The sequence below is a fragment of the Amphiprion ocellaris genome, chromosome 17 (assembly GCF_022539595.1).
Source record: "Amphiprion ocellaris isolate individual 3 ecotype Okinawa chromosome 17, ASM2253959v1, whole genome shotgun sequence".
Classification (NCBI taxonomy): domain Eukaryota; kingdom Metazoa; phylum Chordata; class Actinopteri; family Pomacentridae; genus Amphiprion; species Amphiprion ocellaris.
This window is the reverse complement of record NC_072782.1, coordinates 21,760,291-21,775,532: the sequence shown is the minus strand read 5'-3', so window position 1 is coordinate 21,775,532 and position 15,242 is coordinate 21,760,291. Positions and strand designations below refer to the sequence as shown.

The 15,242-nt window shown below is 42.4% G+C and overlaps 1 protein-coding gene and 1 long non-coding RNA gene across 6 annotated transcripts in view; one reads left to right on the top strand and one right to left on the bottom strand.

Moving 5' to 3' along the window:
- mctp1b (multiple C2 domains, transmembrane 1b) overlaps window positions 1–10,734 on the bottom strand; it is a 56,534-nt gene extending 45,800 nt beyond the window's left edge. For 2 of the 5 annotated variants that reach the window (XM_023293914.3, XM_023293916.3), the window contains exon 1: window positions 10,015–10,732. In XM_023293914.3, the coding sequence (XP_023149682.2) occupies window positions 10,015–10,542 (528 nt within the window). In that variant the 5' untranslated portion in view covers window positions 10,543–10,732. Of the gene's footprint in view, window positions 1–10,014 lie in introns of all 5 variants that reach the window. The other 3 variants (XM_055019395.1, XM_055019396.1, XM_035940827.2) reach the window with 3 other exon arrangements.
- LOC129350972 (uncharacterized) lies at window positions 1,685–7,960 on the top strand. Its single transcript, XR_008604572.1, has 2 exons — window positions 1,685–2,601; window positions 4,142–7,960. It is a non-coding gene; the product is annotated as an uncharacterized LOC129350972 (long non-coding RNA).
- Window positions 10,735–15,242: the final 4,508 nt, after the last annotated feature.

Sequence of the window (15,242 nt, the reverse complement as noted above, 5' to 3'; positions counted from 1 at the left end):
TGCCTATCGCCTCCGTCACACCGAGCAACCAGAGCCTACAATGCGCAACATCTGCCGAGTCCTAGCCAGGCAATATGATCCCCTGGGGCTGCTCATTCCATACACCACACGAGCCAAGATCATGGTGCAGAGCCTCTGGGGAAAGAAACGGGACTGGGACGATCCTCACCTTCCAGAAGATCTGCTTCAGCTGTGGCAGGCATGGGTGAGCGAACTTCCATCACTTTCTAATGTTACTCTTAGTCGCTGTTTTGTCCATCCAGAGACCCACCTCTCAACTGCATCCCAAAGCATCCACATCTTCTCAGATGCATCAGAGAGGGCTTATGGGTCGGTCGCCTACCTGCGTACTGTCAGCGCGGAAGGTGAAGTCCAGGTGGCGTTCCTAACGGTCCGCTCTCGTGTTGCTCCTGTCCGTCAGCAGTCCATCCCCAGGCTGGAACTCTGTGCTGCCCACGTTGGGGCCCAGCTTGGTGCGGTCCTGAAACGAGAGCTCACAATTCCAATCTCCTCCATCACGTACTGGACCGACTCCACCACTGTGTTGGCTTGGTTGCAGTCTCCTTCCTGCCGCTACAAGGTGTTTGTTGGGGCCAGAGTCGCAGACATCCAGGAGTTAACTGAGGGTAGCTCGTGGCGCTATGTCCATTCCAGTGAAAATCCTGCTGATGATATTACTCGCAGCCGCTGGAGCGCCGGACCTGCCTTTCTCCACAACAGTGAGTCAACATGGCCTTCTGCTCCAGACATCTCCGGCTCCGATGATTCAGCTGAGCTGCGCAAAGCTAAGTTCTGTGGCCTCATCTCCACTTCCTCTTCCTCACCTCTGCCAGATGCCAGCCAGTTTAACACCTTCCAAGATCTGCTGGAAGCCACAGTTCGAGCATGTCACGGGGCGGCCACTGAGTCGTACAGACAAGCTGAACTTTCCCTCCTCAAACAAGTTCAGATTGACAGCTTTCCAGAGGAGTACGCACTCATCTCCTCATCAGAGACCATTCCGTCAAGCAGTAGACTCCTCACCTTGGCCCCAGAATATGATCCCGAGACTCAGTTGATCCGTGTTGGGGGACGTCTAAGACGCTGTGAATCACTCAGCTCAGACGTCTTACACCCTATCGTCCTAGACCCTCATCATTCCATCACAAAGCTGATCATTGCGGACTACGACAGCAAGCTCACTCACCCAGGTCCAGAGAGAGTTTTTGCTGAACTGCGCAGAAGATATTGGATCTTGCGGGGCAGAGAGGCTGTCTGCAAGCATCAACACCACTGTCCAGAGTGCCGCAAATGGCGCAGCCAGCCCGTTATCCCCAAAATGGCCGACCTCCCGCCGTCCAATTTAAGGTTACACCATCCTGCCTTCTACTCGACTGGAATGGACTGTTTTGGACCATTTCTCATCAAGATTGGGAGAAGAAACGAGAAGCGATGGGGGATAATATTCAAATGTCTCACCACTCGTGCAGTGTACCTAGATCTGCTGGCCAGCATGGACACTGATTCGTTCCTGATGAGTCTACGCCGTTTCATCTCCAGGCGAGGCAAACCTCACGAGTTGCTGTCTGACCAAGGCACAAATTTCAAAGGTGGCAGCTCAGAACTCCAGGAGACTTTCAACTCCCTCGCTCCTGACTTGCAGTCAAAGCTCGCCAGTCAACAAATACATTTCCACTTCAATCCGCCAAGTGCGCCCCACTTTGGGGGTTCTTGGGAGCGTGAAATCCGTTCCATCAAGTCAGCATTGCACACCATCCTGGGATCCCAAACAGTCACCGAAGAGGTCCTCAGAACCATCCTGACTGAAGTGGAGAGCATCATCAACTCCAAGCCCCTCGGTTACACCTCTTCAGATGTGGCAGACTTGGACCCGATCACTCCCAACATGCTGCTGATGGGGCGGCTGGACCCGTCCACTCCGCAAGTCGTCTACTCTGATAAAGAGCTCCTCAGCCGACGCAGATGGCGACATTGTCAGGTCTTAGCAGACCAGTTTTGGAGCCATTTCATCAGGAACTATTTGCCTTCGCTCCAGAGTCGCTCCAAGTGGCAGCAGGATCAAGAGGACATCGGTGTTGGTGACATTGTTCTTGTTGTTGACCACCAGCTTCCCCGCGCCTTGTGGCTTGTTGGTAAAATCACTGCTATCTTTCCTGGAGCTGATGGAAGGATTCCTACTGCTCAATTACAGGCCAGAGACAAATCCTACACCAGACCTGTTGCAAAGCTCATCAAACTCCCTGCACTTCCTCAAGACATTCCAAATTGACTTGTGTTCAACTTTGCTCCTCAAAGTTGGGGGCGGCTGTTAACAAGGTTATTTTATTATATATTGGTAATGTTTCTTTAAGTTAATGGATATTCCGTCTTCTAGCACTTTCTAAGTTTCTATTTCTTATATTATCATAATCTACCTAGCAACCAATAGTATTTTTTCCTCGGTGTTCCCCTCCCTGCTCTCCACCAATCAGGAGACAGATATCAGTAGTGCTGTTTTTTTGTTAGTCTGCAGGTGACTTCGGCGAGAGCACACGCTCTGTCCTCTCCCCATCTTCTCGGCATACTTTTCTTCCCCCTTTCGTGTTGTGCGTCCATGAGAATGTAAGTCATGTCCAGTTTATGTTGTTATGTGTCTGCTAAAGTTTCGTTTAACCAATCGAGGGGGCTTTATTCTGTGCATAAGTCTCGAAGTTAGGCAGCATGCTCCGTTCACATGATGAGCGCGTGTGCGCCTCGCCTCTCGTCCATTGGGACCATTAACCCCTTATTTGCCAAATGTTATTTGGGCTTTAGTTCTTAGTGTTTTAGAGGGCGGATTGATATTGTAATGTGTTTCTTTGACATTATTCATAAAAGGGGGCACAGTATTAAAGGGCCTATATGTTGTTTGTACTGTTTTTGCCCTTATGTAAATTACAGCCTCTTTTGTTGAATGGTACACATATTCATGAACATTTCAGTAATATAGTCAATCTTTTTCATTATTTTATACATAATTTGTTGTCACTGTGTTATTGCATTCGTAGTTGTCATTGCTTATTGTATTTTTTTGTCTTTGTCCTTTTATAGAAACCACAGCAATAATAAATCAAACAAAACCATAATCACGACCATGGAAAATTCTCATTTGTGAATTAAGAGTGGCATGATTGAGTGTAAACTAGCATTCTTTTGTTCTGGCCGGACAACCTGGGGTGATTGAATGTAACTGAACCAGTCTAAATACAGTCCTTCCCAGAGGTCCCAAGTTTGGGTCTCCTTCCCGACACCTCCTTTACAAGTTATGTTAAAAACAACCAAATCAATGTTTTCATCCACTCCAGATGTCACATTCTAACATCAAAGTCAGCACAATTTTTTTTTTTCTATAACCAGCTTTCATTATCATGGGATATATCATAGTTTCAATAGAAAAACCGCACCAGTTCAACGTCTACAATATGAAGTCACAGAACAGAAACAAGCATTGATACCTTGGATGTGCAATGTTTTCTGATAATCCACTGGAAAAAACTTTCAAACGTGCATTTTGAGTAAACTTTTTTTGACACAAATGCTCAAAGCTGGCTATAGTAGCATTTGTGCTGATTGTGACAAAAATAACAACCTGCATCCTCAAGACAAACTCTAAAATCCTGTTTAATCATTTTCATTTAATAGGAAATAATTTTATATTTTTATCTACCTAACATTCAGCTTAATCAAATTAATCATTTGTTGTTCTGACCCACTTAAAATTACAGTATCATGCCGTTTAACTGCAGCAACTGAACAAACAGCCTAAAGAAGTGCTGCTAACAATCTGACAGGTATGAATACTACATGAGCTGACACACAGGGTTCATGCTCACTTTTCTTAATAACCTCATCCAGTCTGACGGCTGTTTGTTTTGTGCAAAAAAACTCAAACATACTTACTGTGAGCCTTAAGACACACAGACTGATTGTTTTCCCCGAGTCAGCCGCTCTGCATGGCAGTTCAACTCAATCAGTGACATATCATCAATAACCAATCACAGAGCAGCTAGTGCACAGCTTCCTCATAAATACAAACCTGATAGCCTTACAGCTGTTCACACTGTTCAATTACTTCTGTCCAATTCCTAAAACAATGACTTAGAGCTACCACTTTCTCTTACAGGTTTGGTTAACATCATTCAAATGGACACCAATGTTTAGCCGCAGCTGCATGCAGGAGTCACAAAGAGGAGGCAGATAAACATCTATCAGCTCTGTCTCCTCCGACAGTCATCCAAACAATAGCAAAACAAAACAGCCGTCACTGATGGAAGAAAGCTCATTCACTTAACCCTGTTCACCCTGGAGCTCCTTGCAACAACACCAGACTGATTCTGTCAGAAGAACACAACTGGTATCAGCCTGCAGAGTGCAACATATTGACTGAGGAGGCTGCCTGGTACAACTGTGAATCAACTGGATGTAGGACTGTTTCATTTCTGTTGCATCACATTTGGTAGAGCTGCAAATAAACATTCAAAGAGTCGGATCGATAATATCAGTGTCACTGACTCGTTGTTGTAAGGCCCTGGTCTATATCTCCAAAATGTCTCAGAAACACAAGACAGCTACAAAGAGATCAACTGAGACACAAAATTATCGCAGAAAGATGACTGACAAATACAAGAAACACAAAATGTCCACAGACATTGTCCGTGCCCAAGGGTTCGTTGTTTTTATGATGAATCCATGAGGTTGTGTGCTTTGTAATTTGCAGCTTTGATTAGGTGAATGTAAAACTGTCTGAACTGATGGTGGTGGGGTCAAAAAGATTTTTTTTAGATGGAAACTTTAATATACACTACTGTTTCTCACTTAGAAATGCATTATTTTTGAAAGAAAAGCATTTTTTTAATGAAGATGACATTAAATGAATCAGAAATACAGTCTAGACATTGTTAATGTGGTAAATAACTATTCTGGCTGGAAACGGCTGATTTTTAATGGAATATCTCCATAGAGGTACAGAGGAACATTTCCAGCAACCATCACTCCTGTGTTCTAATGCTACATTGTGTAAGATAATCGTGTTAAAAGGCAAACTGATGATTCAAAAACCCTTGTGCAATTATGTCAGCGTATGAATAAAAGTGTGAGTTTTCATGGAAAATATGAAATTGTCTGGGTGACCCAAAACTTTTGAATGGTAGTGTACTTTTGTTCAGAAGGATCAACAGAACCTTTATTGATGTTATCATTTTCCCAATTACATTAAGATGCACCATAACCTCTGACTGGATTCTACACACATCTTTGAGCTGCATCAGAATCAGCATCCCATCTGTGGTTAGGCAACAAAAAGATTGTAGTTTGAATTAAATAATAAATAGCATATATGTAGATAGCCCTGCGACAGACTGGCGACCTGTCCAGGGTGTCCCCTGCCTTCGCCCAAGTCAGCTGGGATAGACTCCAGCCCCCCCACCCCCCCACCCCCGCAACCCAAATGAGGTGTATAGATAATGGATAGATGGATGGATGGATGGATACGTGTAGATTTAGGAGGGGCACAGAGAATTAAACCCCCTCAATAATTACAACATGTACATTAGTTGTGAAAAAATGCCATGATGGTACCAATAATGGAAAAGTCTGGTTCTTTTCCTTCATTGCTGGCTCTTTCTTTACTCTTTAATTATGAGCTCAAACATCCACAACACTACCGCAACGTATTGTATGTACTGTGTTTTCCTTTAGGTTAATGAATTCTTTTCAAACACAAACTGATGCAGAAAAGGAACAATCTGGCACATAAACACTCAGCAGAATCCAGGTAACTGTTTTGTGCTCAAAGCTTTTGGACCACCTCAAGGCAGTTCCTCTAAGAAGTGTGGCGATCACAAAGGCACCAGACTACAGCTGAGACAGGTGGAGGGTGGCCACTTTCAGAGTGTTAGAGGAGTACAGCCTGCAAGACTGTCAAACAAACTCTCAGAGGATTGTAAATTTGGTAGAATAAATCCCTTGGCAGCACCTTTTGGAACTGAAACATGTCCAAGTGTAATTAGTACCTCGACGAGTTGGGTCTTTGGTGGTGTTATAGAGAGACCCAGCTGGTGGAGCTGATGGACAATTTTAGAGGCTAAAGCTGCAGGTAACAAGGGAACGTTGGGAAAAATGATAAGGATTCAACTGCTAGCTTGTGTTCTGAAGGATCTGTAGAGCATTCTGTGTGGAGTACACCATGATAAAAAAAAAGTACATTTACTCAGGTACTGCATTTAAGTACAGTTTCGAGGCACAGCCAGCACTTTGAGACTGTTTTGTTCAGTTTCAGAGGTCAGTGTTGAAGTGTTTATTGCACTGAATTTGTTTATTTATAGCTTCTATACTTTCATGTTAAGATATTTAACAATAAGATTTTATGAGATAATAGAACATATGTTTGATAATATTAAGGATGAAATCAATGGTATCAGGCCATTTCTAGTCAAATTTCCTTCAGCCCTCACCTACACCAATCAGGCATAACACTATGACCACCTTCCTAATATTGTGTTGGTCCCTTTATGCTGCTAAAACTCCTGTGACCCGGTGGGGCATGAACACAGGACCTCTGGGGATGTCCTGTGGCACTGGGAGGGTGGCAGTGAATTATGTGGGTCCTGCAAGATAATTTCTCTATAAAATTACAGATGTTAAATGGTGAAAAATGTCATTCAAAAGAATTTAAATTCAACTTTGTCTTTTTTTAATGATTTATGACATTGTAACTGTGTCATACTGCACAGAAAATATTTCAGAGTTCTCTCTACTTGTAGCTATTGTTGTGTTGTTTCCACAGAGTTGCATTTTTCTAACAATTCATCGATTAGTCGTTGCAGCGGTAACTGTGATTAAACTAGAACTTAATCTTCCAGTGTGCAACAGGTCTCCAAAACTCTATGTCTAAATAAAAAGGAGCTAGTGCTTTGTTTATTCTTTGTTTCTGGATATGGCTGTTCCAAAATCAGTCATTATGGTTTCCAGCTGTAAACCTCTATGTCTTGTGTATGCTCTACTGTTAGACAGCAGCATCAATCAGCACTGTCAGAAATCCAGCAATTTACTTTCCAGTTAGATTTCATACAATAGAGCGGAAAGGCGACATACTATCTTACATGACTTTCAACCTCATCCTGATTACAGGCCTCACTCCAAAACAAAATTACTTGCAGCTTCTATTGTCGGAGCCAGCTCTTTTGAACTGTTTGAATTCAGACCTAAAAACTCTACATGAGCTGGTTTACTTTAGCAAAGTTTAGTTTAGGGTTCAGCCTAATTCCTGGCTTTGTGCATAGGAGTGTCAGCAGGATGTGTTTATACAGAGCAGAGAGAAGACAACAAGAGAGAATTAGAGGAAAATATACCTACTGGATCAATAAAAGAAACACAGCATGGCTCAGAAACAGTATACAGAGGAACAAGTTGTCAACCATCCACCCATCCATCCATTATCTATACACTGCTTAATCCTCATTAGGGTGGCAAGGGGCTGGAGCCTATCCCAGCTGAATTAGTTTGAAGGTCACCAGTCTATCACAGAGACAAACAATCACACTCACATTCACACCTGCAGATAATTTAGAGTTACCAATTAACCTTAGCATGTTTTTGGACTGTGGGAGGAAGCTGGAGAACCTGGAGAAAACCCACAAATGTACAGGGAGAATATGCAAACTCCCAGATCAAGGCAAAAGTGCTAACCACCCAGCCACTCTGCAGCCCCAAGTTGTCGACCAGTTGTTGGAAAAATACATTCCACGTAGTGAAACATCTCTCTAGAGCTGATGTGCAAAGTAGTGTGAAAAGCTTGTAGAGGCTTTAAAATGTAAATAGTTAAACATCTATAGTATGTAGAGCCTCCATATTTGTAGCGTTGGTAACACCTGTGGGCAAAATGTTGGACATGTGGATTCCTGGAATTTCATTTGTTGTAAAATAAATAATCAAAGAACTTCAATTATTTATAGGTTTTTTATTACTATTCATGGCATTATAATTGTGTCATACTGCACAGAAGACATTTTTAAGTTCTTCCAACTTCTAACAAAGGTTGTGTTGTTTCCATAGAGATGCAGGCCTTTATATTGCAGTGAAATGAGCCCACAATGAGAAAAATTTGATGGGACCAAAAACATTCATAAACTGCTTGAAGTTCAGAGGGTCACCTCATAAAAAAGAAAAGCACTCAGAAAGCGCAGTACTCCGCCAAGGCTGCTTGTAAGATTTCCAATGGATAAAATCTTTTAACAATTCGTGGTCCAGTAGTAGAATTACAATCATGTGATCATCAGCAGCTGATGTAGTGTTCACTTGTTGTCATAGTTACAGTGATGCCGTGTCGCTATCTCACAATGATACAGAAATCTTTAACAAATCCTTGGATCCAGATTATAGGCTGCATCACTGCCAAAATCGAATCACTTGGTCCCTGTGTCATGTCTGACCGTTCCTGAAAATTTTATCCAAATCCGTTGGTCCGTTTTTGAGTAATGTTTCTAACAGTCAGACAGACAGACAGTCAAACAGACAAACAAGTCAACGCCGATCATCACATACCTCCGCCGCGTTCCTTGGTGGTGTAGTTTAAATTTTTAAAAGACCCTTTTCAAAACCCACTGAAACAGATGATTACATAAGTTTACAGTTATATTAGACATGGGTTTGTTTTAGTTCAAATTTTGGCTATATTGAGGCACAAACTGGGTCAGACTTTGTATTTTTGCCCCAATAATTGCTCACATTACATCTCAGAAGTTCTCCTCTTGAAATAAGGTCAGATCTCTGGAAAAAAACAACACTTGGACCTCCTCAAATCTGGAAGCACTTTCCAAATGCATCAAGAAACCAAGTTCATCTGTACAGCAGCCACCACGCTGCTCAGAAAGGAGTTCTGTCTCTTAGAAACAAACTTACTTTTGGTACAAAAAGTGCAAAAATCAATCCAAAACAGCAGCAAGTATCTACAGTACATTCACAGACAAACCAAATCTGTGTCGATATGACCTCAGAGCCGCTGAGAAAGGAAGGAGCTCCAAAAGTGGCACAAAAAAGCCTGAGTAGAGTTTTCAGCTGCACACAGACATGTCTTCTGCACTGATGAAAGAAAAACAGAACTGACTATATTCTCCTACTGTCAGACAATTCTCCACAGCTCTGTGTCAATATTGCACTTTATAAAGTAACTCGAGGTTAAGTGGTGCACCACTTTATTAAATGTTTCGTTGCAAGATAAAAATATTTTAGGTTTCAAACATGATTTTGATGGGTTGTGTTGGAAAAATGATGCCTGTAATGTAATTTCAGTGTTTGCTGATTAAAAGTAGAGGTTAATAAAAATTGGCTCGAGGACTTGATTTTTCTTTACCTTGAGTTCAGATGCAGATAGCGGAAAGGGACGAGACAATATGAGGTGGAAATGGTAGATTTATGCCTGAAATTTACATCCTGCAACTTAAACTATTTTGACTATAATGACCACTGTTATGTTTGGAGGAACAACAGTGAGGCTTACAAGACAAAGAACACCATCCCTAATGTGAAGCATGGCGGAGGCAGCATCATGTCGTGAGGACATTTTGTTGCAGGTGGTATCAGGGATTAAATGAAAACTGTAGTTTAAATGTGTTTAACTACAGTTTCTGTAAACATGAGTATAAAGCTTCTATTTGAAAAACACACTAAAAACCCCACTTTTCTATGCTTGCTTTTATGTGACACAATCTCTTTATGATTTTTTAGATTTTTATTGCTTATATGATTTAATCAGTACTTAATAACAACATATTTGTCATTTTTCTCTTTTCTTTTTGTAACTTCATCTTATTTCTTGTAATGTTTCTTCTTGCTTTTGCTTGTCTGTCACAGCACATTGTAAACGCTTGCTTTAGAATATGAATGTGCAGCAGCACTGCCGAACTAAATTTCCTTACAAACAGCTGTCCCACTATCCTTTACCTTGGGATGAAATGTCAGAACGAGGCTCCCTGGAGGACAGATATTCTCCATGTTTACCTGTTGGAAGCTCACCGGATCCTCATCTTTGCGCTCCAGCTGCGGCTCCGTTGCAGCTGTTGTCGCGTCGTTGCCGCCTCCGCCGCCGCTGCTGCCGCCGGACGGCTCGGCCAGTCTCTCCAGGCACGCAGAGCCCAGAGAGGAGCTCTTGTGGTGGGACTGCACCAGTTGAGCCACCGTGGGTTTCTTCGGGCTGCCTGACTTGTGCTTGACGGACGCCTGCAGCCTCTCCCGGCCGACCCCGGAGCCGCTCCCGGCCGCTTTGCCGCAGAGCTGAGCCTCCTTCGCCTCCACCTGGGAGGAGAAGAGCAGGTCGGGCTGCGAAGAGGAGATCACCCGATCCAGGGCGACGTTCTCCTTCCGCTTCATCTTCCTGAACATCCACATGCCGCGCTCCTTCTTGTCGTCGGGCTCCCTGGAGCCCAGCTTGGGGCTGAGCAGCGGCTTGGCTCGGGCTTGAAACTGTTTCCACATCGTGTTTTGTTGGGACCCGCCACTCTCATTCTCGTCACCGTCGCCCCGCTCCATTCCCGCCTCTTCTCGGGGGCTCCGACAGGCTGACAGATCGACGTTAGGGCTACTGATGCTCCGACACTCTTACGCAACCTGTGTTCACCTTATTGCACCGCATCACACCGACACAAACACGGCCTAACAGGCACACAGAGCCTGGACATGTTGTGGCTGCACCGCTGGAGCTCAGCGGGGTCGTCCAGCCCCTTTTTGCACGGAAATATTTACACCAGCAGGGCCGCTCTTAGTTTACTGAGAGTCCCAACTCAAGACCCCCTCTCCCCATTATGTTTGAAGTGGCATCTTCTCAAACTTAATACACTCCACGTGCAGCCCATCTTTTCAGCTTTGGAGCCTCATGGACACAGTCTGCATCCAAATTCACATCCCTATGGGGCATGAAAAACAATCAGTGACACCATCTGGCCCCCTCTAAGTCAGCTGATTATTTTTTTTTATGTCCAGTCATTTTAAAATATTTTAATGTATCCATTTTTATTAAAGCCATGCAAAATGTCACTTCCATACTGTGATGAAAGATGGCAGGACCAGACAGGCTTAATAGACAATTAGGCCATTAGCCAATCAGAGGCCTGCAGAGGAGCACTCTCATTCCATGTGTTTGTTAAGACTGTTCACATATATATTTGGTGTGTTGGTTGTTACTTTTCTTCAGTGTGTGTGCATTTACAGGTAGGTGAATGTGCTCTCAATGCAGAGTCAGAGAGTATTGTGATCTTGCAAACTTATTATTTACTTCTTTCTATTTACCTCTTGTTTCAGAACCGCACACATACAGATACTTGCCTAACCTTTGTTACAAATAAAGAGAAAAAAGGAACACCTTGCCTTGGAGTGCATTCTAATTGAGGCCACAACCCTATTAGCTGGTGAAAAATTATACAGTCTTTCTAATCACCAAAACACATACTATGAATATGTTCAGAGTTACAGGAAGTTCAAGTACAGTTGAAGACAAAGCAATTAGCCCCCCTATGAAATTTGACATTTTTTTCAAAATGTTCCATTTTTAACAGAAGAGGATTTTCAACATACCACTTCTAAACATACTAGTTTTCTTCAGAAAGCATAAATGAATTGTTCTTGTACTCAATAACAGAATGATTGTAGAAAAATGAAAAATTACAAGGGTCAATATTATTAGCCCCCTTAAGTAATGACCTTTTTTATGGAGCCAAAGCACAAACCACTATTGTGCAATCATGTGCTTTAACTTTGTAATGCTCACAGCTTGTAATCAATCAATCAATCAAGTTAAAACTGAGGGTTGTCCTACACTTTACACACAATATAAACACTTTATTAAGGATTTGAGCTGTCACGTGAGAAAGCATCATGCCAAAAACAAAAGAAATCAGTTTAGACATGAGAAAAAGAATTGTTGAAGCTTACAAAGCAGGAGAAGGATATACAAAGTTATCACAGTGCTTCTATGTGTCAAGAAGTGGAGTGAGAAGTATCATCAAGAAATTCAAAGTGAGTTGCACAGTACAGAACAAATCTGGCAGAGGTAGGAAGCAAAATATTTCAAAGACTCTGGAAAGAAAACTTGTGAGAGATGTGTCTAAAGATGCTAGAACAACCACCAAAACGCTATTTAATGACTGAACCAAGTCCAGGAATTACCAGGAATTGTAGTGTCAAAGAAGACAGTCACTAGACCCCTGCACAGAAATGGACTGCAGGCCAAGAAAGACTCCACTTCTACAGAGGAGACACCTTCAAGCCAGACTGAATTATGCTAAGGACAACCTGGAGAAAGATCATGAATACTGGAAGCATGTCCTTTGGTCAGATTAGACCAAATTATAGCTCATTGGCCATAGAGACATTGCTTACGTTTGGAGAAAGAAGGAAGAGGTGTATAACCCAAAGAACACCATCCCCAAAGTTAAACACGGTGGTGGCAGTATTATGCTGTGGGGATGCTTCAGTGCTTCTGGAACTGGGAATCTTGTCAAGGTCGAAGGAATCATGAAGAAAGAAGGATATACACTACTAAGTTTGGGGTCACTTAGAAATGTCCATATTTTTGAAAGAAAAGAAATTTTTCAATGAGGATAACATTAAATGAATCAGAAATACAGTCTAGACATTGTTAATGTGGTAAATGACTATTCTAGCTGGAAACAGCTGATTTTTAACAGAATATCTCCATAGGGGTACAGAGGAACATTTCCAGCAACCATCACTCCTGTGTTCTAATGCGACATTGTGTTAGTTAATGGTGCTGAAAGGCTCATTGATGATTAGAAAACCCTTGTGCAATTATGTTACAGTCATAGACGAAATTATTGGCACCCCTGGAATATTTCCAGAAAATACATCATTTGTCCCAGAAATTGAAGTAATTACAAATTTTGATGTACACGTGTTTATTTCCTTGATGTGCATTGGAAAAGCACAAAAATGCAGAAGAAAAAAGGCAAAATTGACATAATTTTACACAAAACTCAGAAAATGGGCCAGACAAAATTGTTGGCACCCTTTTAAAATTTTGGGTAAATCATTTTATTTCAAGCATGTGATGCTCATTTAAAATTACCTGTGGCAAGTAACAGGTGCTGACAATATAGAAGTCACACCTGAAGCCAGTTAGAATGTATAAAAGTTGACTAAACCTTTGTGTTGTGTGCCTATGTGTGTGACACCAAGCATAGAGAAGAGAAAGAAGAGCCAAGAATTGTCTGAGAACTTAAAAAGCAATGTTGTGGAAAAATTTCATCCGTCAGAAATCATACGGCGACTGAGCAGCCTTGGCAGAGTGCTGCGCTCTCTGAGTGCTTTTCTTGTTATCTATTTGTTGATACCAGGCTCATCTTCTAGCCAAGATTTCTTCTGTGACAAAACATATTTCTAATAGAGGCATATTTTGGCATATATACTCAAAGTTAATTAAAGAAAACAATTGCGCCAAACAAAAAGCAAGATTTTGACTGTAGATTGGGGAAGCACTGACTGACTGTTCATTGAATTATGCTAGTTCTTTGTGTTTCCATACTTACCACAGTATCACACAGTTTGATCCACAACAGAATCTAATCATGTCTCCACCCAAACATGAAGCACAACTTAATCAAATCATATACATAAGTCATATTTCTCAATTTATTCATTCTCTGCACACTGTTTTCTCATTCAAGCATGAGTTTTATGTTATAACAAGATGAAAAGTGTATTCTTGTAACAGGAAAAGGTTAATTACAATAACCTCAAAAGTTTGTATGTCAAAATGGAAATTATTTTGTTATAACAATAAAATTTTCAAGTTAAAATGTAAAACTCATTCTTTTTCTGGTGTGGCAGAAATACAATGCAGTAGCAATACGTTGGGTGGCAAAAAAAAATGTTCCAAGTCTGCATCCATAATAAGCAAGACTCATACAGTGACCATAAATTTAGTGGCCAACCTCGTCAACATAGTTTCCTTGTGCAGCCTTGCACTACTCCCAGTGTTCCTGCAACGCTTACAGTGCTGCCTGGTAGTCTCATTCAGTAAACAATTTTAGCACCATTTGCAGTAGGTGCTAAATCTCTGTGTCCGTCAGCAGCATGGGGGCCCCACAGGGGACAGTGCTCTCCCCCTTTCTCTTCACCCTGTACACATCGGACTTCCACTACAACTCTGGGAGCTGTCACCTCCAGAAGTTCTCCGATGATACAGCCATTGTTGGGTGCGTATCTGAAGGGGACGAGCGGGAGTACAGGATGGTCATCTCTGACTTTGTGGACTGGTGTGAGCGAAACCATCTGCAGCTCAACGCCAGTAAGACGAAGGAGATGATCGTGGACTTCCGCAGGAGGAGGACACCCCGGACTGCACCGGTGAACATCCAGGGTTTGGACATTGACATGGTGGACATATACAAATACCTGGGTGTTCACCTCAACAACAAACTGGACTGGACACACAATACAGAGGTCCTGTACAAGAAGGGCCAAAGTCGTCTCCACCTGCTGAGGAGACTGAGGTCCTTTGGAGTGTGCAGGACTCTGCTCAGGACATTTTATGACTCTGTGGTAGCGTCTACTATTTTCTATGCAGTGGTCTGCTGGGGAGCAGGGAGCACTGAAAGGGACAGAAAGAGACTAAACAGACTGGTCAGGAGGGCTGGTTCTGTCCTGGACTGTTCCCTGGACTCCATAGAGGAGGTGGGTGAGAGGAGGATGTTGTCAAAGCTCACATCCATCATGGACAATCCCTCTCACCCACTGCATGACACTGTGGGGTCTTTAAGCAGCTCCTTCAGCAGCAGACTGAGACATCCACCCTGCAAGAAAGAGCGCTATCGCAGGTCCTTCATTCCATCTGCTATAAGACTTTACAACATCAGCATCACTGGCTGATGTTAACATAAACTGGACTATATCATTACCACCCCAAACCATAAAATTTGCACAGACATTCTTGCACTGCACATCTTTGCACTTTTAAACTTTATTTTTATTTTTATTTTTTCTGTTAAAAATTTTGCCACCCTTGTATATATTGTAAATAAAACTGCTGTAACAATGTAAATTTCCCCTGGAGTGGGGAGAAATAAAGAACTTTATCTTTATCTTATCTATCTTATCCAAACAGCAACCCGTGAATCTGAATTCCATTTTGAGGAAGAGGAAGAAGTCGCACGGAGCCACATCTGTTGTGTAGGGCAGATGCAGAGCAACAAATGGTGTTGTTGTAGCCAAAAACT